General features: G+C 37.8%; 1 protein-coding gene across 3 annotated transcripts in view; it reads right to left on the minus strand.

The window, feature by feature from the left end:
* Window positions 1–27120, minus strand: part of LOC127417556 (neuroligin-3-like) — a 242388-nt gene that overhangs the window by 65822 nt on the left and 149446 nt on the right. For all 3 annotated transcript variants that reach the window (XM_051657557.1, XM_051657556.1, XM_051657555.1), the window contains one exon: window positions 26194–26379. In XM_051657557.1, coding sequence (XP_051513517.1) covers window positions 26194–26379 — 186 coding nt within the window. The remainder of the gene's footprint in view (window positions 1–26193; window positions 26380–27120) is intronic.

The following is a 27120-nucleotide window of genomic DNA, read 5'->3' on the forward strand; positions in this document are numbered from 1 at the left end:
GTGTTCGGTTGAACACAGAGTAATCTCAACTCGTCCAGCGAGACGGAGATTGTATGGCCACAGTTTCAAGTCGGACGTTACTTCCTTGTGCCACAAGGTTGCACCTGAGAGCAGCTGGAAGCAACTCTGGAAGCATTTCAGAGGTATTTCTACTCCTGATGATGTCATGTTTGAGGGACGTTCTGTTGTGTACCTCATCCAATAGGAGTTGAGAGTTCGATCCTTTAGTGAGCAAGGCTTCATGGATTTGTAGTCTGTTTTGGACTCCCTTTGTTTGATTTTGGCGCGATTTTTATCAGTAAGATTTACGACATGGAATGTGGGGGCTGAGTTAGGTTTTACGACTTGTGTTAGGCCTGCCTTTGTCTTCTAACTGAATACATGAGGCCCAACATACTTTTAGAATACTTCTCTCATAATGACCACAAAATAAGGCAGAAAGAAAAAAATTCTTGTCAATCAAGTGAGAAACTTGATTGTTTTTCTGAAGAGTGTTTCTGTACAGTGCAGATGCGAGCTGCACACTCTCGCTCTCTCTTCCCCAGATCATCAGCAGCTTGTGATTGCAGCGTTGTTAGGGTTTCATGCCAAATTGGGCTCATTTGAAAACACAAAAGCGGGTTAAAATCTTAGAATCGCGGGTTGCATTTTTGGGATACTTTAAAAATCGGCCGCGATCACCAAAAAGGTTGATGTCAGCTACTAAAGAATGAAAATACAATCAGCGTGCTTTTAGCTGTGCACACGCATCAATAAAGCTGGCAAAGTTTTTTTTCTCGACAAATATAACATCTGCGCGCATTATACATTGTTTCCCGTGATTGTTGCTGTGTAAATACATTTAAAGACGGTGTATAGACCGACGGCTCTCGATAGCGTGAGTCATGTCCACAACAGAAAATTGCAGAACGAAGAAATGTTGAGGAACAGCATTTATTAACGCCAATTATATGAATAGGTTAAATATGGGAGAAAGTACTGCAAAGAATAGAGCACTCTTAGCACTTCAGATAAGATAATAATTACATATCACATGTAATTCCAATTGTGCCTTGCCTTTAAAAATATGTATTCTAAAAGTATTCTGAAAGTATTCTGAATACGTTACGTTTTATTTTATGTATTCGGAATACTTTACTGAATACATTTTAGAGAGAGTATTTAGTATTCAGCCCAGAATACTTTCTTAAAGTAATCCACCCAACCCTGTAAACACCTAGTAAAAACTGAACAAACCGTGGGCAGTTTTGTAAATTTCACTCACACCATTTCTTCCTGTGTAAAGGCCAAAGTATACTTTGGGTGTCCGTGTTGCGAATCGCTCCGTGTACAGTATCGTGGCACAAATTTCGTCATCAGCACATTCCGCACGGTCAGATTTTCTCGACAGGCGGAAGCGGGCCTTTTCTGTGTGCATCTTCTGCGCATACTCCTGCCATTGACTTTATTAAAAGAGTATCACAAAGCAGCTGTAGTGAGAATGCTTCGAACGCATTCGTATTTGCTTATGGTTTGAAGAGTATTTTGAATTGTAATACGCTCGACTGAACGCGAGCCGATTCGCAATGCACAAAACCAAACTATACCTGGGCCTTAAGTAGGCGGTGCTTGTCAGAATGAGCTGCAAAGTGGACCAGACTTTATGACAATAGTTGAAAACATGACGCTGCCAAACAAGCAGGGCAAGAGTACAGTCTAGGAAAGATTACATAAGCACATTTATTGCAGAAGGTTTTGACAAACTGTGATGAGTAATAACCCCCCCCCCCCATTAAGTTTGTCACACACAAATGAATGGAAAGGAAAGAACAAATCTACTTTACTCAACTGTCATCCACTTTTGTTCCAGTCACATTATGTAGTCTGAAAGGTTTGACTAAGCTTACCACACTGAAACAATCCATATATTTAAATGAAATCGTTTGTGTTCTCTGAAGCCCCCAAAATCCACCGCAACACTGCAGGCAGGAGTGAAGGCTAAAGATTTCCGTTTGTGTCAAACAAGCAGAACACTTGTGTTTGTTTTTGTTTTGTTTTGTTTTTTCAGATGTTCTTATTTAGCATGAATTTAGGATTTAAAGTTATAGTTTACCCCCCCCCACCCCACCCCAAAAAAATTCTGTCATCATTTACACCCTCATGTTTTTCCAAACCCCTTTAACCATGTATAGCACACAGTACATCCTGTACCAATAAGGCACTTGAGTCGGAATGAGTGTTGCTCACATGCTATGAAAGCAACTGCCCGTCGCTGTGTGCTCTAGTGGCAATGTTCCTCAGCGCCTAATGCACCAGATGGTCTATGCTCCCCATGTCACCACATATCAGAGCTTCTCTTCACACCACAATTTAGTGTACCATGTGCACCACACACACCCACAGCTCAATAAATTGGATTGGTTTTGATTTGGCTAGAGTGGAAGGGAAAACTCTCTTCTGTCCCTGATTTTTCTGTTTTCTTTCCTAATTATTTCCATCCAAGATGTTCAAAGGAAACAAGCGGATATTTGGAAATCAAAGGCAATGGCAGTAATAGCAGAGAATGGTCTTTTCTTGTGTAGGTGAGAAGCATGAAGAGCTCTCGAGTGATATCCAGATGACAGAAACATGGATGTGTAATTTCAAAAGCACTGGTTGGAGAGCAGGACAAACAACAATGTGTCCGATGTGAATTTAATTTGTAGACCTCAATATGACTGAAGCTATTTTGAGGTCTGCACTGCACTGAAGACATTGGCAATGTTCTGAATGGAATAATAGCATACTGCTTACGTCATACTGTGCACTATGTACTGTACTTTGCCGAGGATTTTGAAAAATAGTATGTAAAGCAATAGTAGGCTATACAGTGCTAAACATTTCAAACAGCTGCATTGTTGTCACATTATTTATTTAATGCGATTAATTACATGACATATAAAGCATAAAAATAAATAACAAAAAGAGTAATTCCTCCAGACCTGTACAAAATTCTGTAATAGAAATATATATTCAATTAAAACTTGTACATGTGTCTTCGTGTTCTTACGAACCACGTCAGCGGGGGGCAGTGTGCCTCAACAAACCTCACAAACAGCGCAGTCACAGAATAAGAGCTAGGACATGGTTCTTGACAGCTGGACGAAGAACAAGAGAATGCAGGTGTCACTAAACATGATTTAAAATAACGTTGAAAACCAGTGAGCCACCCCAAAATTGTCCATCAGATGCATACGACAATATCATTAGATTATAACTGAACATGCTGTAAGCGATTTTTTTCTTCTTGGAAAGATATGCACAAAAATGTCATACTCCCTCTGAAATAAGTGTCGTGAGATATCTCACCACCAGTCTCTATAACAGCTCTAAACTCAGTTAACAGCAAACAAAAATGTGTCCGCGGGCTGCGGTCTCTGATGCTTTCTGCCTGTCAATAATTTTGCACGTTCTCAATGTGTCATAGTTGCAGCGAATTATTGAGGCTTAATGCAATTTTTATGCTATCGTTTTCATAACTGTTGTCAGTTGAGGGTGCTATTTTGCTACTGTTGTATTCAATAACCATGGCATTACGCTTTTTTGCTCGGTGTCTTGGAAGGGGTTTTGGAAAGCGGGGACGTGGCTAATTTAAAGGTCTAGCTTGTGAATATTCCAGAACGGCAAAAATCGCTTACAGAGCCTTTAAACATGTTCTACGACTACAGGGCAGAGTGACGAACAATATTTTGAAGCCACTTTTTATATTGTCTAATCAGTGCTTTACGCATGCCACAATCACGCAATATTTAAATCTAAATGATTATATTTATATATTATGACATTGTCTGATTTATTCAGGATTATAAAAAAATCTGACGGAGTTGACGCAAAGTGAGGACACAACTTAGACAGTTTTTTTATGAAAACTGTAGCTCGACTACCCAAAAACCTGCTGTAGCGCGATTATAACTGTGCATGTAAACATACTGACTGTAGGAGCCTGGGTAGCTCAGCAAGTATTGACGCTGACTACCACCCCTGGAGTCGCAAGTTTGAATCCAGGGTGTGCTGAGTGACTCCAGCCAGGTCTCCTAAGCAACCAAATTGGCCCAGTTGCTAGGGAGGGTAGAGTCACATGGGGTAACCTCCTCGTGGTCGCGATTAGTAGTTCTCGCTCTCAGTGGGGCACGTGGTAAATTGTGCATGGATTGTGGAGAGTAGCATGAGCCTCCACATGCTCTGAGTCTCCGCGGTGTCATGCACAGCGAGCCACGTGATTAGATACGCAGACTGACTATCTCAGAAGTGGAGGCAACTGAGACTTATCCTCTGCCACCCGGATTGAGGCGAGTAACCGCGCCACCATGAGGACCTAATAAGCATTCTACAACGATACACCTTTCAAACCATTATATTCTATCCTGCTCTCACATGACCGTATCACAATGCTTGTGCATGGAAATTAATTCCTCTTAGAAATAAATACAGTAATTTTGCTTTTTTTTATTTTTATTCAATTCTGTGTAAAAACAAAAAACAAAAAAGTCTTTACTTTTGGCAATCTGACCAAATATTAAGTCAATTTGACATCAATTGAGCGCATTGCATACTGGAAAACAGTATTTCACACAGTGTGCTCCATTGTGGATTTTCCATGTATACATTTTACATACCATGCTCATGATACATATGGCAAAGACAAAAATTATTATCAGAAGTATGCTATTCTGAACATACTAGTGAAGCTACAGCATAAGAGAGGCAACCATGAAACAAAACAGGGCTTGAAAAAAATCCTCCAACCAGAGAAGAGAAGCACAGATACTGAGTGGTGTGATTTGAATAACTGGCCAAATCTGCAGAGAGTTGCCATTGCTCACTGCATGTACCTGCTGTTAATGAAGTCTTAACCAAGCAGAGCATTATATGAGCAGCTTTTACAAGGTGCAAAAGATGTGTAAAGCTCACAGTAAACACCTGGAGACATTAAAGAGAGAGATAGAGACTGTGCGGGGGAGGGAGGCGGGTCATTTCAAACTGAAATGTGGATGCAGGAGTTTTATTTCGATCATGTTTGAAGTTATCAGATGTGGAGACAAAGAGCTGGTTGACACGGAGGGCTGATGCAGAGGAGGCTGGTGGGGGGGGGATCAAGCGCTCAGCTGTCACGCTCTTTGTGTTAGGCTTCCTGTGCAGGTGGGTGCAAAGGAGTGCCAACTCAGACGGCCAGGCATCCAACTATAATGGCTGCTTTTCACAGGCCAGAGAGATGTGCACTCTCAGAGGACTGAGAAAAAGAGTGCAGGAGTGCCGAGTGCGAGGGAGGAGGCTGCGAAATGAGGGAGGAAAGGAAAGGTATCGACTCAGAGGAAGAAAGAAACCAGCGTAGAGCAGATTTTGAGCTGTGAGAACAGTGAATTTGCAGTATGAGTAAATGGGGAGAAACTACAACAGCTGCATTGACAGTCAGTGTTTGGGACTGACATTCTATTTACAATCGGTGACACTCTTGAATTGTCCCGTTAATACAATAGCTTACTGTGCATGAGCAACTCGAATAGTGTCTGTATAAGTGAATAAAAAAAAGTCGACCCCTTTTTTAATTCTCACAATAGCTGTAAATAACGCATGCATCCATAGCGACAGATGCTAAAAACTGTAAATATCAAAGTGTGTGACTTAAATAACAACAGAAAGTTTTAATTACAATTGACACAATGTCATTTTAATAAACAAGTCTGGCCGAGGTGCAAGTTCATTAGTCAAATCTTAATTGACCGCCAGCTGCTTCGAATGCTTTTACATTTTCAACTGAATGTAGTTGTAATATAATATTTTTGCAAGTATGATGTTGCTTAATACAGCTCTATCCTACCGATTAGACTGTCCTTCAAAACATCCAGGAATGGTCATAGAATAACCATTTAGTAAAGAAATAACCCCTAATAATTCTTCTAAATTGACAAGCCTTGACTTTACTTTCTCCTGCAATGGACTATAAATCATTGTCCAGCAAAAATGACATTGTAGTATACTACAATGTCCTTTTTGACATTACCATGGCAGGATTTTGTTCCTATCGTATTTGAGGCTAGATTTGTCAGCATGCTAAAAGGCATGTCTTTTTTTCTTCCATGGAACACAAAAGGAGATGTTAGGCAGAATGTTGGACTCAGTCACCATTCACTTTCATTACATCTTTTTCTCCATACAATAAAAAACTGAGGCTAAAATCTTCTGAACACCTCCTTTTGCATTCCACGGAAGAAAGAAAGACATATTAATTTGGAACAACATGAGTGTGAGTAAATTAACTTTTATTTTCGGGTAAAGTATCTCTTTAACAAGTCCACTTTTTATAGCCGCTTCATGCGTAAAGTCACTGACCTCAGGCACTGCAAACCAAACACGCACAGCCAAAGAATAAAAAATTCTGCACCTTGGGGAAAATTTATACTGACTAAACGCACCTGAGACCTGTAAACTGAACGTGACATTTAGTTTGAATTACATATGCTCCATTTTTAGTGAATTACCAAAATAATTCGGTTTCGTGGAATCTACATATGGGTGTTTTTTCTTTCAACTACAGGCACTGATTTGATAGATTTATGATTTATAAAAACGTCACATTAAAACTTCATTTATCATTTGTATTTGCTATTTTTCATATCCATTTTTATGTCTGCTTTTAAGTTGTGTTACTCTTGTTCAATAAAATAAGAACATCCATCATAAAGATGATGAAACACGAGTTCACAAATACTTTATTTTTTGTGTGCATCATTTTCAATCAAGCTGTAATTTTGTCAAATTTTGCTAAATGTGTTAAAACAATATTTATATTTAGAATAAATGTAATGCTAACTAGGGCTGGGCAATATGACGATATATCGTGGCAATGATATAAAGTGTCAATCATTAGAGATTTTGCTATATCTTGTATTTATTGTGTATATCGTGATATGTAAATATCCATGTGCATGGCGTGTGCGTATCTATCAATGGGCAGGGCTTCACGTGAGACTGAGAGAATTAATGAAACATGACATGTTTTTTCCGGCATTAAAGATTTCAGTTAAATTAATCAAATTCAATGACATTTAAATTGTGTTCAGCACTTCATAAGCACTTAATATGCTTCTCCTCTTATCTGTGTTTCATGTGTGTCGCACGCTATCTCTGGAGCACGCATGTTTCCTGATATTTGTACACCATAGACAGGAGAGCACAGAGCGGGCTCAATCCGGCTTCTCTCAATATCGCACCGCAGACCACAAAATTAATGCGACCCATTTAAATTATAATTATTATTCTTTTTTTACCTAAAAGTGCTATTGAGGAAGTCAAACATCTTAACACATGATCATCCTTACTAAAATTCAGTTCGAATGATCGTTTGATGATGACTTAAATCATTAAGAGACAAGTTCTCGCTAGATACTGTATTTATTTTACTTGTGTTTTATTTTCTTTGTTGCATTTGATTTGAGAAGATGCTGAGTTTCTTGAGGAAAGTTTTTAATAATGATAATAATGTTCAACAACTTATCCAACTAAAATGTGGCATAATATTAAATTTAATATTATGGTAAGGTTGATTTAAAACCAAGTTGAGTGTTTTTTTTAAATATTATTTATTTATTTATTTATTTTTATTTACATTGACTATGTTTGTCAAGTTCCAAATAAGACAAAACTATAAAAGAGGATTATCTGACTGGATTATCCCAAAATGGGCATTACAATATGGTTATTTATTAAATAAATCAAATTTGTATTGATTTTACAATACCTTTTATTTTTAATTTTTTTATTACTATATCATGATATATATTATTATCATCGTGATATAAAATTACTCAGATTGTGATTTAACATTTTGGTCATATCACACACCCCTAATGCTAGCTATGAAATTAGCTTTGGCAAGGCAAAAAGCATCTATGGATCTTATTCAAAAAATTACAAAAATGTAATTTCCACCACTGAATGAACTGCGATTTGAGATGTGGTGGAAATTACATTTGTTGGTTATGAAAAAAAGACAAATTTCTCCTTTGATGAATGTACAGTATATCCACTGTTGGACAAATTAAATACACTATTGCAATTGTGAAAAGTGTATTCTAAGAGAGTTTAATTTCTAAAAAATCCACAGGGCCAAAAGTGCCCATACTTGAAGAAATACCCATTTACAGAATTCTGAGAAATGACAGAAGGAGAGAGAATTTTATAGTCTGATGGCTATGCATTATGCATAATTCACTTTTTCATTTTCTCTTTCACACTTCTTTGTGTTTTTAATTAATTTTTTTTCTTTCTTGATCTCAGCCTCTTTCAGTGCTCAAATCACCAGGTATTATGCTTTATAGACCTGTCTGACTGCTTCAGGTAGCGACTGATGCTTCCAGTCCCAGAATGAACTGCACTCCTATAGGCGGCAATTTGTCACTTCTCCATTTCTCTTGATGCAGAGGTGTATATGCACTCCCTCTGGGAAAAATGGCTATTTTTTTATACTTTCTACTCCACCCATCCATCCATTACCACTTTCAGTCTGGCTTTCTCTGTGGTGGATGTAAGTTGCATCTACATGTGGCCATAGGCAGCTGCGTCAAGACCTATCGATCATTTTGAGTTATTCAACATTCGGTCAACGGTTAGGGGTCTGATCTATTGCAACAACTGAGAATACTTCAGACTCTACTGTTTCCGCACTGGGCTGTTTTTGATTTGGGTAGGGATTTTAAACTTCCTGAGCTGAAATAGCCACTTCTCTCACAATCTTTAAGTCTATGTGTTAAAATAAATACAGAATATTGTAGTTTCTTAAAAGAAGTCATATTTCTGTATTTACTCCTCCTTATGTGGTTCCAAAACTTCTTTTCCAGAATTTATTTCTTCTGTGGAATACAAATGCAGATATGTTGAGGAATCACAGGTCTTTTCCATACTATGACAGTTCATAGCTCTAAAAGCGACAACACATCAAATAAGCTCAATAACAGTAGTCTATACGACTCATGCGCAGTGTTCCAAATCTTTTGAAGACATTCGATAGCTTTGGGTAATAAACAGACTGAAATTTAAGTAATTATTTATTGAAAATCCTCCCCTCCAATGACTTGTTAAAGGTGAAAGCAATACCGCAATTACAATGTTTATGTTGTTTTGTCACCATGACAACAAAGTTGTTATATACAATATAACTTTTCACAGATAAGGTTATCAAGAAAATGTATCATGCTAAAACCATGTTCACATGTATAATGTTTACATCTTGTGGCTATTCATTTGAAACGGTGTGTATTTTAGTGTTTATAGATTGTCCCCACTGACTTCCATTGTAAGTGCCTTACTTTAACAGCGATTTTTGCTCTTTTTTTTTTTTTTTTTTTTTTTTTTTTAAACCCTTGTCTTAGTTCATCATTAAATCATGTTCTAGTTGTTCCCGGTCAAAAGTGACCAGAAACAACAAACGTGTAATTTTTAAAATTGTTATGAAAGAAATGTATCAACTCTAAATTAAATCATGTAAAAGCACTAAAGTTGTACATTTTGGGGGGTTTTGGGGTATTTAGACCTCATTATTTTATTTTTTTAATTGACAAATTAATTTACCTTTATGACCTTGAAAATTTACTTTTTTTACTTTCTTATGAATATTTTCTCAAATAATGAACCAATCCTCATAAATTATATACCGTTTGAAAGCTTAAAGTCTCAAGAATCAAATTTTGCTGTCCATTTTAAACAATTAAAAACCAAATGAAATTCCAAGTATAAAAATTACATGGCTGCTGAGAGCTACTTATTCATCCCTGGTTGAAGAGAAGATGATTTCTAGATTTTGTCACAAGTTCTGCATTTAGATATATATTTAAATATCAAAGACTACTTTTGTCAAAGTTTAACATTTTGTTTGATTTGTTTGTGGTGTTTTTTAGATTTTATATAATAAATAATAATAATAAAAAATCTCTGATTTTTTGTGTTTTACAGTTTTATCGAAGAAAATTTTTTATTTCGGTCAAAAATGACCGAACAGTGCATGAGGGTTAAATAAACAAGGGATACGTTAAAATAATGTTTTTGTGGTAATCTACATTATGCTGTCAATTGTTGCACTATCCCTTTAAAAAGCAAGTCTTGCTCTCTTTTCTTAGAGGTTCATCCATAGAATATCCCCCTGTATTAGTAACTGTTGTCTACTGGAGCAGGAAGATGCAACACCTGACAGAGCGGTGAGTTATGAGTCTCTTGCGCCTGTGATCAGAATCAAAATGATGAACTGCTTAGAATGAAGACAGGAGAAAAAAAAAAAACACAGCTGAATACTTTGAAAAGAGACAAAAAGATCCCAGTTTTAAAAGCCTGATAGCTTATGAAAGAGCACTATTCAGCCGTCGGAGCATCTTTGAATACTACGTCCACAATAGCCGGTGGCTCTTTCCATACAAAAATCAGTGTCTGCGTGAAAGAGTCACATTTTCCATTCTCTCATCTCAGATCTAACATTTACCTGCAGGTGCACCGCGGCGACGCTGGGCAGCGATTGGAGGCTGTTATGATGTTGCACATTCAACTGTATCACAAATATTTGACATCTGTAAAATGGGCCCGGCTGCTGCTCTGTAGGCTTGATTTCAGAGGGATAGAGCGCAACAGAATGGATACTGCCATATTTTCGCAATTTCTAAAGGTCAAATGTGATGGGTGAATTTACAGAGAGGGTCTTGATGTACATGTTTTTGCCTGTTTTTCTGACATTTGCAGAATGGGGTTGTGCTCACCGGCTACTTGTAATGCGGTCACACAAACAGCGTGTGTCTCTGCACATGGGGAAAGGGAAACTGTGCCTTTGTCAGTGATAGCTTGATCACTTGGTAAGGAATATCACAGGGTTGGTATGACCGAAAACGTGTATCACAATAAGTAATGTGGCATATAAAATGTTTATATATATATATATATATATATATATATATATATATATATATATATATATATATATACATACAGGTGCATCTCAATAAATTAGAATGTCGTGGAAAAGTTCATTTATTTCAGTAATTCAACTCAAATTGTAAAACTCGTGTATTAAATAAATTCAATGCACACAGACTGAAGTAGTTTAAGTCTTTGGTTCTTTTAATTGTGATGATTTTGGCTCACATTTAACAAAAACCCACCAATTCACTATCTCAAAAAATTAGAATATGGTGACATGCCAATCAGCTAATCAACTCAAAACACCTGCAAAGATTTCCTGAGCCTTCAAAATGGTCTCTCAGTTTGGTTCACTAGGCTACACAACCATGGGGAAGACTGCTGATCTGACAGTTGTCCAGAAGACAATCATTGACACCCTTCACAAGGAGGGTAAGCCACAAACATTCATTGCCAAAGAAGCTGGCTGTTCACAGAGTGCTGTATCCAAGCATGTTAACAGAAAGTTGAGTGGAAGGAAAACGTGTGGAAGAAAAAGATGCACAACCAACCGAGAGAACCGCAGTCTTATGATTGTCAAGCAAAATCGATTCAAGAATTTGGGTGAACTTCACAAGGAACTGAGGCTGGGGTCAAGGCATCAAGAGCCACCACACACAGACGTGTCAAGGAATTTGGCTACAGTTGTCGTATTCCTCTTGTTAAGCCACTCCTGAACCACAGACAACGTCAGAGGCGTCTTACCTGGGCTAAGGAGAAGAAGAACTAGACTGTTGCCCAGTGGTCCAAAGTCCTCTTTTCAGATGAGAGCAAGTTTTGTATTTCATTTGGAAACCAAGGTCCTAGAGTCTGGAGGAAGGGTGGAGAAGCTCATAGCCCAAGTTGCTTGAAGTCCAGTGTTAAGTTTCCACAGTCTGTGATGATTTGGGGTGCAATGTCATCTGCTGGTGTTGGTCCATTGTGTTCTTTGAAAACCAAAGTCACTGCACCCGTTTACCAAGAAATTTTGGAGCACTTCATGCTTCCTTCTGCTGACCAGCTTTTTAAAGATGCTGATTTCATTTTCCAGCAGGATTTGGCACCTGCCCACACTGCCAAAAGCACCAAAAGTTGGTTAAATGACCATGGTGTTGGTGTGCTTGACTGGCCAGCAAACTCACCAGAACTGAACCCCATAAAGAATCTATGGGGTATTGTCAAGAGGAAAATGAGAAACAAGAGACCAAAAAAATGCAGATGAGCTGAAGGCCACTGTCAAAGAAACCTGGGCTTCCATACCACCTCAGCAGTGCCACAAACTGATCACCTCCATGCCACGCCGAATTGAGGCAGTAATTAAAGCAAAAGGAGCCCCTACCAAGTATTGAGTACATATACAGTAAATGAACATACTTTCCAGAAGGCCAACAATTCACTAAAAATGTTTTTTTTATTGGTCTTATGATGTATTCTAATTTTTTGAGATAGTGAATTGGTGGGTTTTTGTTAAATGTGAGCCAAAATCATCACAATTAAAAGAACCAAAGACTTAAACTACTTCAGTCTGTGTGCACTGAATTTATTTAATACACGAGTTTCACAATTTGAGTTGAATTACTGAAATAAATGAACTTTTCCATGACATTCTAATTTATTGAGATGCACCTGTATATACACACACACACACTACCGGTCAAAAGTTTTGAAACACTTACTCATTCTTTATTATAATTTTTCTTCTTCACATTTTAGAATAATAGTAAAGTCATCAAAACTATGGAATAACATAAATGGAACTATGGGAATTAGGTTGTGACTAAACAAAATCCAAAATAAATCAAAACTGTGTTATATTTTAGCATCTTCAAAGTACTCACCCTTTGCCTAGAATTTGCAGAAATGTACTCCTGACATTTTCTCAACCAACTTCTTGGGTTATCACCCTGGGATGCTTTTTAAACAGTATTGAAGGAGTTCCCATCTATGTTGGGCACTTATTGGCTGCTTTTATTTATTATTTGGTTCAAGATCAATTTAAAAAAAAAATGTTTTTTTTTTTTTATTAAATTGTAGTTTTATAATGAAATAAATTAATATGGTGGCACAATTATATTTTTGTCTACAAAACTAATTTCAAACATTTAAGCATACGCCTTCAGATCATGAGAAACATTTCAGTCAAGTGTTTCAAAACTTTTGACCGGTAGTGTATATATATTACATAACCATATAGGAATGTCTATTTGAAAATCTAGTGGAAGATTCATCTTTTACTCTACGCATAATCCTCTGCAATGCAAATAAATCACTCGCATACAGTATGCAACCACATTTTGCTCTATATGACTTAAAATGTCTGTGATTAGCCACTGGCTGGTAAATGTTCAGATTTCTCTCACCATTAATTGAATAGTTTAGTGGCGAAGAAGTTCAGCACCAAGATACTTTCACTGCATGTTGAGAGTAAAAGTTTGCCCACGCAATCCATTTGTCATTGAATAATGTCTCTTTAATACCTTCTCTGTTATTTACATTGAATTGCTGATAAAAAAACAAACAAACAAACAATAATAATAAAAACATTTAACTCCAATCACACCTAGAATGGATCCGAAAAAGAAGCAGTGCAGCTCCACTCTCATTAATATGCACTCAAACAAAACACTTCAGTGAGACGCTCACTGAACTGACTCTATTCTTAAAGAGACAGTACCCATTTAGCGCTTGTTCTAAACATTAATTTGAATACTTGCAAATAGTAAAGATTATGCATGTAAATAATAAACTTGATTATTATTATTGAGTAATTTGTACATGGTATTTGTAAAATAAATTTTTTAAATGTGACCGAAATGATGAAAAACAAAAGAATGATGAATTTGTAAAATTTATATTTTGGCAACGTACCAAGTTAAAAAGTCCCCTGTGTAATTAACAGCATTAGTTTAAGTAAAGGCAGATACTATAATGGTAGATACTAATTGCACCCTGGTGCAAATAGTGTCAGATTCTATTTGCACCCATATTTAAATACTAACATACAGTTTGGGCATTACTGCAGTGTGTTTATTGTGTTTACTTAGAGTCCCACAGACACACTACATTAACCCCTACCCCTAAACCTAACCTTAACCTTACCTTGGTTGAAGCGATGCCGAGCCGCGGGAGTAAGAGGAAGGGAACAAGTGCGATCAACAGACCCCGCCTCCAGATAAAACCCTTCTCTGCACTCCTTGACATTCACCATGAGCAAATCACTGCGAATTATGATGAAATCATAATTTCTATACATTTTTATATATTATTTTAAGTAATATTAAAGGAAATAGTAAGAGTGGAAAAAGGAAATTGGTTGGGAAAAAGAGTGGGACAAAACGTGGATTTGAACCGCGGTTGCTAGGACAACAGTACACATTCACACATCGACTTTACACACCATGCCACTGCAGCGACACCTACTGTTTAGTTTGTCACAAATTCCTCTTGTTCCACCAGACTATTGGGGTGCAAATAGCCGCCGCTGAGTGGCAGATGCTATTTACACCGGGGTGCAAATGGACACTCCGTTCAGTAAAATGGACATAATTGAAATATTCCCAAATGAATCGAATCTAATCAAAATCTAATCAAAAGCTTGTGAATCCAAATCAAATTGTGAAATCTGTATCAACACCCAGCCAGGGGCGGGACCAGAAGGGTAGCACAGGGCACACCTTAAAATTAGCTTTGCCACCTCACTTGCCACCCGAACTCGGACCCCGCTCGCGTCCTGGAGACAGTGCACAATGGCTTAACCCGTCCGTGTCGCACATGGTCCATACCAACGTTCCACCCGTGTCTGGGAGGACACAGCGTTACGCCTCAGTACACAAATCCCCCCCCCCCCCATGCCACCACTTACTCGACTCTTGCCACCCCTTTGCCACCCTTGGCAAAAAATCCTGGACACGCCCCTGCACCCAACCCTAAAAGATACGGTTATTAATAACAAATTAATGGTAAGTATGGCATCAGCGCAATAACTGATTTACATTATATACGTACCTTTACAAAAAAATCTAGAGTTGCCACAAATTCACTGCTCATTATTATTTTCTCCTTTGTTGCCAAAGATTTGCAGCAGGTTCAATACTATCGTTAAAGAGCTGCAAACTTCTGGCAAACATTTGAGGTGAATTGCAAGCTCATTTGCATGTGAAAATAATGAGTGGCGAATTTGTGGCAATTTTTCAGCAAGTTAGTGGCAAGTTTGCCAGAACTCAAAAATGTATTTAAATTAGTCATGTTCAAATCCAAAATAGCTGACATATGCACACCTATGACTGCACATCAGATAATTCTAAATCAAACTCCCATTATATTCTATGAGACTGTCTATATTGCAAGCGCTCGTCTGTGACACAGTATATATATTAATTTTTTTTTAAATCGTGCCATGGATATATGGTGGTACAAATGGTATAGCAGAATCTATCTATTTTCTACCACTGCACAGTATTTACTATCATACCACCGAGCCTTAACCGTGTGCATGTGTGTTTACATTTGTTCAAATTTATTTTAAGCCTCAAGACATGAATCACAGCCAATGCTTAATGCACACTGGTCGTGATCCACACGAGCGCTTTTCATCTGAGTGAATAATTTGACAAGAATTACACAACGCATGTGGGATTACATTTGTCTAAATACAGTAACATTAATTCAGTTCGTTCACCACTCTGGTAAATCAAATGCACAAGATATAAACAGCCGAATGTCAACATAAAGCTAATGCTAGCGCATAATTGTTTGCTTCTGTACATCTTTTCGTAATCTTCTCCCGAACGCACTTTAGTCCAATTAAAATCAAACTCTGATGCATCTAAATGCCTTGAGCATCAGTTATGAGATCATGAAATATTAATTATCAAAACCAAAGGAAATAATGTAATGTAACTTATTTTGTGCAAAATGGGTCAAATTTCCATGAAAGACTCTTTAAGCTTTCTCAATGCTAACCTAAAACAATGAACAGCAATTAGTAAAATCAACACATCTGTCTGAAAGATAAGCGTAATTATTTAAGAAGTTAGGAAAGCTTAGGCGTGAAGAACTGTTGTAATAAAAAGAGCAAAACATCAGTTGTGTCGTGTGATTGAGGACAGCCAGAGAATGATGCTCAGTTAAACTAAGTGCTTTCAGTACAATAAAAGCAAATGGATGTGCTTAACTTCAATGTATATGATATTAAAGTCATAAAGTAGATTTATTCCTTTTCAGAGCCCCCATTCACTATATGATACACTGTCACTTTAAGAGTAGCCACATTATGGATCCAATTAAAACCAGACCATCTTCAGTCATAAAGAAAAGCTACATTTCGACACGCCGACTGGCAAGCCGTTTGCACTATTTAACTTTAATGTCATAGTGGATATCTCTTTGGCTTGGTTTGAACTGCACATAAAACCAAATGTTTTTCAGATCCAATCTTTAGTCCTAACTGTCTGTACTGTAAGTGATGGATTCAGCTGAATCCGCTTGTTAAGACGTAGTCGATTTATATTCTGTATATCTACTTTGGTTGCTATTGTAATATTTTAAAGGGTTTGGAACAACATGAGAAGGCAAAAATGACAACAGAATTCTCATTTTGTAGTGAACTATCTATTTAAGCATCAGCATACTGCCAAGAGACATACATGAGTAGCTGGCATTGTGGAAAAAAGGGGTGGAAATTGGGCCTCTGCTCAAGTCTATCGACATTTCACCCTAATGCTGAACTCATGAGATGCATCAGACAACATTAGTGCCAGAGGCACTATTTACACATTAATGTATATGCTGTCTGAATGTATGTTTACGTGTCTGAAACCACTCACTCGTTCAATACATAGTGAATGCCACATGCGAGCGTAAATGAGTGAATTCAAACATAGCTGTAGATACTACTACTGTGTGTTGTGTGCAATGTTACAGTCATGTAGCATCCCAACTGATGAAAAAAAAGGGTTGAAATCCATTCTGAATGTTCCATCTGATCCAACCTGGTCTGACAGAATCATGTTACTATACCTCCATTTTTGAAAGGATACGTGACTTGCTGTACATGAATCGACGTGACGCGAGTCAAAATTTGAGCCACCCGAAAGTGTCATGGAAGCACAACAAAAGGAAGTGGTTGCCTCAGCAATTGTGTTTTTCATCTCACATTTGCTTTTATGGCAGTATTGGTAAGGATAAGGTTTAGGGTAGGAAGGTAGGTTTTGTTGATTTAAAACTTGATTGAGCATTAACGTTCAAAATCTCATCTGTCTGGGAGAAAATTTAACTCCCTTTTAGCACCACACAGAAGACATTTCACCTCAAAACTGGCGCGATACGTGTCATGAACCACGTAGTATCATTTTGCAAGAATGTTGCCACAGTCATATTGTTTTCATGAGATCATTTTCATTTTCATTGTTTTTTTTGTTTTTTTGCTGTTGAAACTACAAACAACTCACTGGTTTTGATTAAAATACACCAAAACATCAGATTTTTGCTGTTTGTCTGAACAAAGCCTTTGTATCTTAGCGATGTTGCATTGCTAATAATGTGGTAAATCTGTTCTTTGCAGCCATTGTTTAAACCATTTCATTTAGCTCATCAGCTTCGAGTGCCTCTCATTCAGCACAGTTTGGTTAAGTGCGTTAACGCTTTAGAGTTCGTCATGCATCACACCGCGAGGCTACCACCGCACATAGCATCACACTAATAAAACCAGCACAATTTAAGCACACATATTTATGGTCCTCAACAACCCAAAAAGTCTTCATAAAAAATGAGAGCTGACAATGGTGGAGGAATCCTCAACATAGCCCCACGCAAGCCCCCTTTAATGTATGAGACATTCCATTAAAAAGGGAGCGTGTTCTCGAGAGCGGGGCTTTTAGGTTGATTAGTTACAGGAATAGAAAAAAAGACGCCCGATGACCTTCAGAACACTGCTGGTAGCCCTCCAACATCCCCCCAATACACACACACAGCTAAAGTTTCAGTTGCTTAATATTCCAGCAGCAGCCTGTTAGCCATCTCTCATTTGACATCATAATTACTATTAGGAGAGAGAAAGAAAAAGGCAAATCTCCATGTTTAATTAGAGCCAGCCCTGATGCCAAATAGATAATAACACATGCTACTGGGTAATGTCCTTGATTTAGAAGTCCTTATTCTCTCCATCACACTCTCTCCCTCACCCACTCTCACTCCTGAAGCAATGATTCTGGAAAGACAGGAGATGAGGAGGCTGTTGAACTGCATTTGAAGAAGATGCAGTGGCAGTCCTTCAGCCAGGACTCAGAAATGACAAGCAGGACTTAAAAAAGAGCTGCTAGACTAGTCACTGGATGGTTCCCCAGGGTGAGGACACAGGTGGCCTGTTTTTTTTATTTTTTTATATATCTCTATGTATGGGGTCTGAGTTGGAGGGGCTTGGATATGATTACATGACCTTCCATCCTTGTCTCTGCAAGCATCTTCTTAATGTGGTTTGCCCCATTAGGATGTGTTCCTGGATGAACATTGTTTATTTGTCCTGGGACAACAATTAAATCAACTAAATTTAGTCCTGATGTAGCCCCAAACCTAACCCCTGAACCTACTCCTGAAATAACAGGAAAGACTGGACGATAAGAGGGTTTTTGCAGAACCCAACTATAACCATAATATCAGAAGGCAATGACAACAGATTACTAATTACTTCGCTAAAATAGTTAACTCTACATTTTCATTTAACAAATGTTTTTTCCCCTCAAAGTGACTTACAGATGAGAAATATAACAATCTATTTTGTCATTTAAAAGTCAAGAGTATTGCATTGCCAAGTTTACTTTACTGCTTACTTCATGGAAAAAGTAATCATATTACTAATTAGACAGGCAAATTTTCTGAAGAAAATTTATGTAAATGTGCCATTTTCTGAAGAAAATGTAGGTGGTACTTGCTGTGGTAAAACTCGTCACCACAATGTCCCACCAAGGGCTTCAGTACACTGCCTCAAGTCAAAAGAGCCGATCCCCACGTTTCTACTACGTTCTGGTGCTGAGATATGGATGTTGCTATACGGTTGCTAGGCTGTTCCATCTGGTTGCTAGGCAGGTGCCATGGTGATACTGATGCTGCGTTCCATTCAACGTCAGATGTGGGAAATTTCTACTTGATATTTCCGATTTGTGACAATAAAGGCATTCCATTGCCAAATGCTAGGAAGATGACGTGTAAGCAAACAAAACTGATCTCGTTAGCTTAGCAGGTGTTTGATTGTCACAAGACATCTCCTAGCATTAAATTGATAAACGATGCAACAGTACTAGCATTTGTTGTACAGATGTACACTAATCAAAAGACAGAATAATTTAGGAAATTTGACTCAGTGAAGTGTATTATATAATAATAAGTGAATGTCTATCTTTAACTTGTTAGCTAAATCTACCTGTGTGCCACGTGCATCTAGGCAAATTTGGAGTTGAAGATTTCTGTACAAGTTTTCAAGTTAGAAGTATGACTTTAAGGGGCATTCCCATGTACTTTTCCTCATAGGAAGTTGGAAATTCTGACTTTCTGAGTTTAACCCTTAGGTTGTGTTCACACTTGTAGTTCAGTTCTCTTGGTTCACTTGATACGGATGAAGAAAATGATACATTTAGTTCTGGTTCGCTTAGCATTCACACTGGCATTTTTAACACCGAACCTAAGGATACAAAACAAAAGGCATAAGGATAAGGTCACAACCTGATTGGACAGCTTTTATAATGTATATTTTGTGACGGAACTTGCCAAACATCCAAAACAATGCTGGCTGCTGGGCTAAATGTGCTCATTGGATTTATGTATATATGGTGGTATTTTTACCAGCTAAGGACAAACAAAGAGCTAATAAAATGTGTAAGGAGTCAAAACAGCGCCAGGAATTCCTCCGTTGCACACACAAACAAAGATAAGCTGCAAGGAGACGACAGTTCCGACGCCTGTACCGAACTGTAATGGGCAGCATAGCTCCTATGATGAGAAGAACCAGGTATGCTTGAGCATTCTGTCCTTTGAAATCAAAGATTCAAATACAGTAGGGTCGCATCTTGTGACATCACATCCTGTTATTGGTCCGTTTAGATGTCTTTGGTCCATGCGTTCATATATAAGTCAAACCGCACCAGAGTTCATTTGGAAGCGGAACGAGACCCACTATTCAGGGGGTCTCGGTCTGCTTGTTTGGTGCGCACCAAGGTTCAGATGGCAGCGTTCACACTTATTCAAATGAACCGCACTAACAGAGCAATCGCACCAGAGTTCGTTTTAATCGAACCAAACCTGACAATTGTGAAAACACCCCAAAACACATACCTTGGGTCTTTATTGACCCGGGACCTCATTCCACCCCCTTTACCACATCCTTTATCTGGATTTGTGCCCACACTTCTTTAGTATTCCTCAATTTTTCTCTTATGAATAGTATACCACACACACCAAAAAATAAAAAATGTCTTGAGTACCAAAAATATATAGGGTCATTAGAGACCCTATCTAGTATGTGATAGTGTCAGGTTGCAAGGGTGTTCCTAGCATTCCTAGGGTGCTTGGTGGCCTGAGACAAAAGAGCCCATACCCCTGTCTCTATGATGTTCTGCTACCAAGATGCTAGGGTGTGTCTAGGCAGTTGCCAGGGTGATTCTTAATGGCTGTTTGCTAGCCCAAGGGAACCCCCATGTTTCTATGACATACTTATCTGAAGATACAGTATCCCTCTGAGCCATTTTCAACAGAAGCCTATGGGGTTCATTGCTTGGGTGCTCTAGATGGTTGCTAGGGCTTAGCTAGGCAGTTGCCAGAGTGATATTTAAAGGCTGCTTGCTGTCCCGTGTCAGCAGAGCCACTCCACAAGTCTCTATGACATTCTGATCTGGAGATGTGATCCCTCTGATCCTTTGCCAACGTTAAGGTTATCTATGGAATTTTTCGGCAGAGGGAGGTAGGCGCACTGACCTGGCCATGTTGCAGACACAAGGCTGCTAGATCATGTGATCACATCCAAGCCCCTCTCAAACAAACCCCATACGTACAGATGAGAACCAGGGCAACTGTGTCCTCTCCCTATACGTAAGATCTCCATTTCCATCAAGAAGCGAGACAGGTGAGTGTCCTGAAACCTGATGATAGAGTAGGAAAGTCAGATGCACCCGCAATCCATCCCGCAGCGTGGGCCTGGCAGGCAGGATGACTCCTGTGGTGGAGTGGGCTGATAGATTAAGCCCTCTTTCTTGGCCTGCCATGTGCCCAGACAGGGTGAGCTCCATGTGGGAGCAGCATGACCCATAAGATGACGAGCCAGACTTTGAGGAGGAGACAGGTCACTGTGGCCTCATTAACAGCACCACGAATACACATACTTGCCAAACAAGCATCACACTCAATCTCACACACTGCACTGTGCTGCAAAAATGGAGCTGAAGTGTTTTTTGATCTGGGCCTTTGGTATTTCAGATGATGGGATTCATGTAATTGTGTTTTCCTGGGGATCAGGGTCAGGGTAAATGTGAATGGCTCCTGCACCATGGGTGGGACTCACCTGCGATGGGATTTCAGCCTCAGATTTGTGATGTCCAATAGTTGGACAGTGTATGAAATATATTTGATTAGAATCTAATCTGAGTTTTGCCCTACTAAAAGAGCAATTGTACCTTTTGTAGATCAATCATTTCCCATATAGCATAAATACATCACCAAGATGTCTATTTATAGTGAAATTATACCCAAAAATTCTGTCATAATTTATTCACTCTCATGTTGTTCCAAACTTATATGACTTTGGATTAATGATGTAATGATTATGTTTTTTTTTTGTCCAAATATATTAGGTTATTAAAAAATACATTAAAAAATGCAGTTCACAAGAGATGGGGACACGAGTTAGATTTTAATAGACTTCAGACTCGTCTCAAGACTCGATTTCAGTCTTTTAACCTTAACTATTAATATCTTAAAGGAAGAATTTGTGTTTTATTTGTATGGTTGTATTACTGCTTCACATTTCCCCGTGTGTCATTACCCTTATCATAGAATTTGATTATGTATTTCCGCGTTGACCCCGAAATGTCTATGCGGGTCCCATGAAACATGATGGCACCCGCCGTGCCATTTGTGCACACATTTGGTTGTGCCCTCAGAAGCAGAAACTTCAGGAAGAACACATTCTCAAAGGTTAGTCACATTAATTAACACACAAAGCCAGCTAATATTGTACTGTCACAAAAATTGGGTAGTGTAGCTACATAGCTCATTAGGATCGCCGACCAGAGGTTGCGTCAGTTTAAATCTAGCGCTCTTATCAATGTTTTCGTAGTATATATGCCACCAAAAATTGATATCGATGATCTTTTGAGTAATTTTCCATATTTAGCCTATGTTATACATCTAAAGTAGACAATCAAAACAGAATGCTAACACCCTGCCTAACATCTCCTTTTATGTTCCATGGAAGAAAGAAAGATAAATGGGTTTGAAACAACATGAGGGTGAGTAAATGATGACAGCATTTTAATTTTTAGGTAAACTATCCCTTTAATCTGATTATCCCTTTAATTTGGTAATATTGCCAAACGTTAACTTTATATATTCTTTGGTACTGCATTCCTCTAAGCTTGCCATCACCATTCGGCAGTGCTTTTCTCATCTTGCCTTGATGGCTAAAATCACAGCTTAGAGAACTATTGCAGAGCTTGACCGATATTGGCAGCACTTGCAACAAGTACCCCTTTTCACAATAGCAGGCTTCCTGTTTCAATTTTCAAGGATCCTGATAGTTTATAGAGGCTGCCAGAACTCCTTAGTTCCCTCCTAGCTTGTTTTTTTTATCTCATCATACCAAGTAAGGCATACACTTCTATTCAGGGGAAATAACAGCATCAGTAATATCCAATTTACCGCGAAAGGAACGAGATGGTTGATGTGACTTTATAATAATAACAACACATTACATGAAGCTCAGCAATATAAATAATGTGAATAGAAAAGCCATTATAGTAAAATAAATTAATCCAAATCCAAAGTAAATCAAAGCAATTTATAATGCTTTGATTCAAACAGACGAGAGCAGACAAACACACACACACACACAAACAATATTCATAACAGGAAGCTTAAAAGACCACATCTTAGCTGAAACTTCTATTATCACTTTCTAGAGAAACCTAGCCACAACTCTTCTTACAAAGATTACGAACAGAACTGCTTATCTTTTTAAACTATTTCTCTCACAGGAATTGATGGTTGAAGTTAACATTTGTCTTTAATTTTTATGTTTCAACATATTCAAGTTCAACACAGTCAATTGGGTGTCATAGAAACCCACAAGGCCAACTGACTTTCTCATAATTGTGACCTACATCTCAGAAAAACCCTCTTGAGAACATGATCTAGATTTACATCTCTGGTTAGCTCCGATGATGTGCTACAGCTGCTAAGATGATAAATGTAACCTTGATAAGTCCTGTGAAAAACGGCCGCCTCCTTACAGCTGCATAAATACATAACTATGCATGTTAATTTACACACTTTGTTTGCAATTCACTGTAAGAGAACGTCCATCTTCACAGGCATCAGTTAAAAGCACTTTGACATTTTATGCAAACCCTCAAACAGGCTGTCAACTGCAAAACGGCACATCTGAACAACATACACATCATTTATATTGTCCGTTATGAATGTAGCACCCATGGTAAACAGCTTAGTCAATAACAAATGAATAGAGACAAATGTGATATCCATAATTTGCTGTGTATAACCATTGATTAGTGTCACTTAAAGTAGTTCCCTTTAGCTTTGAATAGACATTTAAGGAATATTCTGGGTTAAACTCAATTTAGGCTTAGCATCTGTGGCATTCTGTTGATTACCACAGAAATTTAGACTCGTCCCTCAGTTTGTAAAAAATAAAACAAAATATTTTTACGGTAATGGACTTACAATGAAAGCATATGGGTGTTTTTGAGCATGTAAAAGCTCAAATGAATTATACAATACAATGAAGCTTGTATTTTTGTTAAAGCACTAATGTACATTAATTTGTCTGTGGAAAAAAAAAAAAAAGTTTATTATTTGGGCTGTAAAGGCCTTTGCACACCAAAGGTGACTTTTAACATTTTTAATCAAAACAATGAATTTCTATGAAGCCATTCATACCTAGAGTGAACATTTGCACGGCGACAATGCGTTTTTTTTTTTTTTTTTTAAAGCCCTGATCAATAAAATATCAGCTTTAGGTCACATATCAGAAGCTGTTGCAGTTAACAAAACCAGAGCTAGTGGTGGCTCTAAAGCACAGACAGCTGTTTTGACCACCAACATTAAACGCTGAAGTAACTTGAGGAAGAAATCCTGAACCAGCAGTAAGGACGTGCATTTTATTTCCTGAAAACCGAAAAAAAAAAATATATTCTTATATGGGTTCTCTTAACATGTAAAAAATATTGCTGCATTACTGCCTTACATCCCCTTTAAAAACAACTCTCTGATCCTACGTGGATTGACTTCATAATGCATTCCACATTGCTGCATTTTTTGACTTTGCTTTTAATCTTAGGCGAGTTATCTTATATCTTTACAATCTTTACTTTACTGTATAATGCGGCATCTTTGCCTTCGTATCACCTTTTTAAATAAACAACTTTGATCTTAAGTGTTTTTCTTCACCAAATAACTCTGCATATATATCTTTGTATCAAACTGCCAAAAACATTGTGGTGTCTCCACAGAATTATGTAATCGGTATTCCTGTGCTATCATTTAACAGCTGTGCTGTCGTTAAGTTTTAAAGTATCTAATAATGAGTAAGACTGAAGATGGTTTTTTTTTTTGTTGTTGAGAATTTTGTTTTGTGTGCATTATTTACACTATTGGAGTGTTTACATTTTTATATACAGTATGTATTTATTTATTGGTATAGGGACAGAACAAAAACATGATTTCAGCACAAAAAAAAAAAAAAAAAAAAAAAAATTACGAAATCCCTTACGAAAACCGAGAGTTCTTGACAAATTTGCCACAAACTTGCCGCAAATTCGCCACTGATAATTTTCTCATGCAAATTAGTTTTGCGGCAAACTTTGGGCAAATTGTCCATTGTTGCCAAACTGACAAAGAGCAGCAAACTTCTGGCAAACATTTGCGGTGAATCAAAAGCTAATTTGCATGTGAAAATAACGAGTGGCAAATTTGCTGCAAATTTGAGGCAACTTTGCAGCTACTTTCAATTTTTTGTAAGGGGTTACTTGTCCAGCAGGTGAACTGAAATAGTTTGTGAAAGTGTCTCAAATGTTTTCTCTCTCTTTGAGCAAATCTAAAACAAAGTCATCAGTGCTGCTGCAGCTGGTTGATAAATCAGTTTTTTTTTTTTTTTGATCTGATCTCCTTGCTAGAGAACTCATTTGCTTGTAAACTTATTGTTCTTCTCATCCGTGATGGGCGAAGGGCAGACCAGCTAAACAGGTGCATTTCACCACCTACCATACTGGGGTAAAATTGCTTGTCGATTTGAGCCACCTATTGTAAAGCCGTGAATGTGTTAATGGTGATCACTCGCATCGCTTTTTTATGTGAAAGGGCCATTTATTGGCGATTCACCTCTCATAATCACATCGTCTTTGATGTGCAAAGGCCTTAAAGTTGCCTAAATAACTATTTTCTAACATCTTATATTTTTACTACTTATTTCTTACTTATTATAATGTATCCTAATAAATTTCTTAATTTTTTCTTAAGAACATTTTCATGAATCCGGCACCTGGTCCTTCCATGTCCATTTCTGGCTTTACCAAATATACTGCACATGCTGGTTTTAGCTGGTCATGACATGAGTTGAAAGATTGGATATAACTTTGCACGAATAGGGTTGGTATGCAATTCTATCACAACAATCTCAAGCTAACTCATGTTAGCATATTTAACGATGTTAGCATATTTAACAAGTGTATACTTTCAAAACAGTGTGATGATTGCATATTGTAATTACAATTACCTGCTAAGGTTCCATTGTAAACATATTACGGTAAACACATTATTCATTCATTTTAGAGTTGGCATTAGTTGATGAGGACGAGTGGACATTTATTTCTGTACCACAGATGCTCTTGACAGAACACAAAATACCCAAAAAATTCCATTTCGATCTTATGATTTTATCTTTTATCGTATAAAGTAGATATCATATAGGAGAGTTGACTATTAAGAGGTCTTTTAATTTGCTGAGTACTATGGCTATTCTTCTATGGAATTAAATGTTCTTACCTTCAGAATGGTGTGACAGGGTCAGCAGACTCACACAAGAAGCGCCAATGCCTGATCCGAAAACAGTGATGCGATTGGAATCGCCGCCGAAATAACCAATGTTCTCGCTAATCCAACGCAGAGCCTGAATCTGATCCAGAAGCCCATAATTCCCTTTAGCAGCCTGGTCTCCTGTGCTGAGGAACCCTAAAACAGAGAATGGTTACATGGTATTAAAAGAACTTGTAGAGAACTGAGAGACCTTTTTTAATGTTCTTGACAAACAAATTCATGGATTTGAGTCCAAGTGGTATTTCTTGTTGCTACCTGCAAACAAAATATTTCAAGACTCACAAAACTCTTTATGGACAGTAAATGCCAAATGACAAATACGTTAAATACTAAATGTTCCTGTTATATTTATAGATGTAGGACATTCATGGTACATTACAGCTAGCAGTCAACTTTAGCAGTTTTCTTCACAAAACAAAACCGCTTTATTTGATTTCACTTCTTGATTTCACCAAAATTGGAGATGGTTTGAAGCTTCTGAGACTGATGCACTTTACAAATTTTCACATCAGCTCTATGAAGACACAGATTTACTATCTGGGAATGCAGTGACATGACTGAAACAATGTTAATCAACACATAACATCCCAAAAGAGTTATTATTAGCACTAGTGACTGGGAAATTTATTTTGTGATACGCAAAGGCTAAATGTTTTATCTGGATTGCCTCCAGTCTTCACTTTGACACTAAATGTTTAGCTCTGACAACCTGATGTCTCCAGAGGGGATGCCTCAAATTGCAGGGCTGGTGTTAACATGAATGCCACTGTGTGTTTGTGTGTATGCCAGAAACAATTAGAGAGAGAAATAGAGAAGGGGAGAGATGGGCTTTTTTTGAAAAACATACTACTATACTACTCTGCTGTATACAGTGTA

This window comes from Myxocyprinus asiaticus, chromosome 27 (assembly GCF_019703515.2).
Source record: "Myxocyprinus asiaticus isolate MX2 ecotype Aquarium Trade chromosome 27, UBuf_Myxa_2, whole genome shotgun sequence".
Lineage (NCBI taxonomy): Eukaryota > Metazoa > Chordata > Actinopteri > Cypriniformes > Catostomidae > Myxocyprinus > Myxocyprinus asiaticus.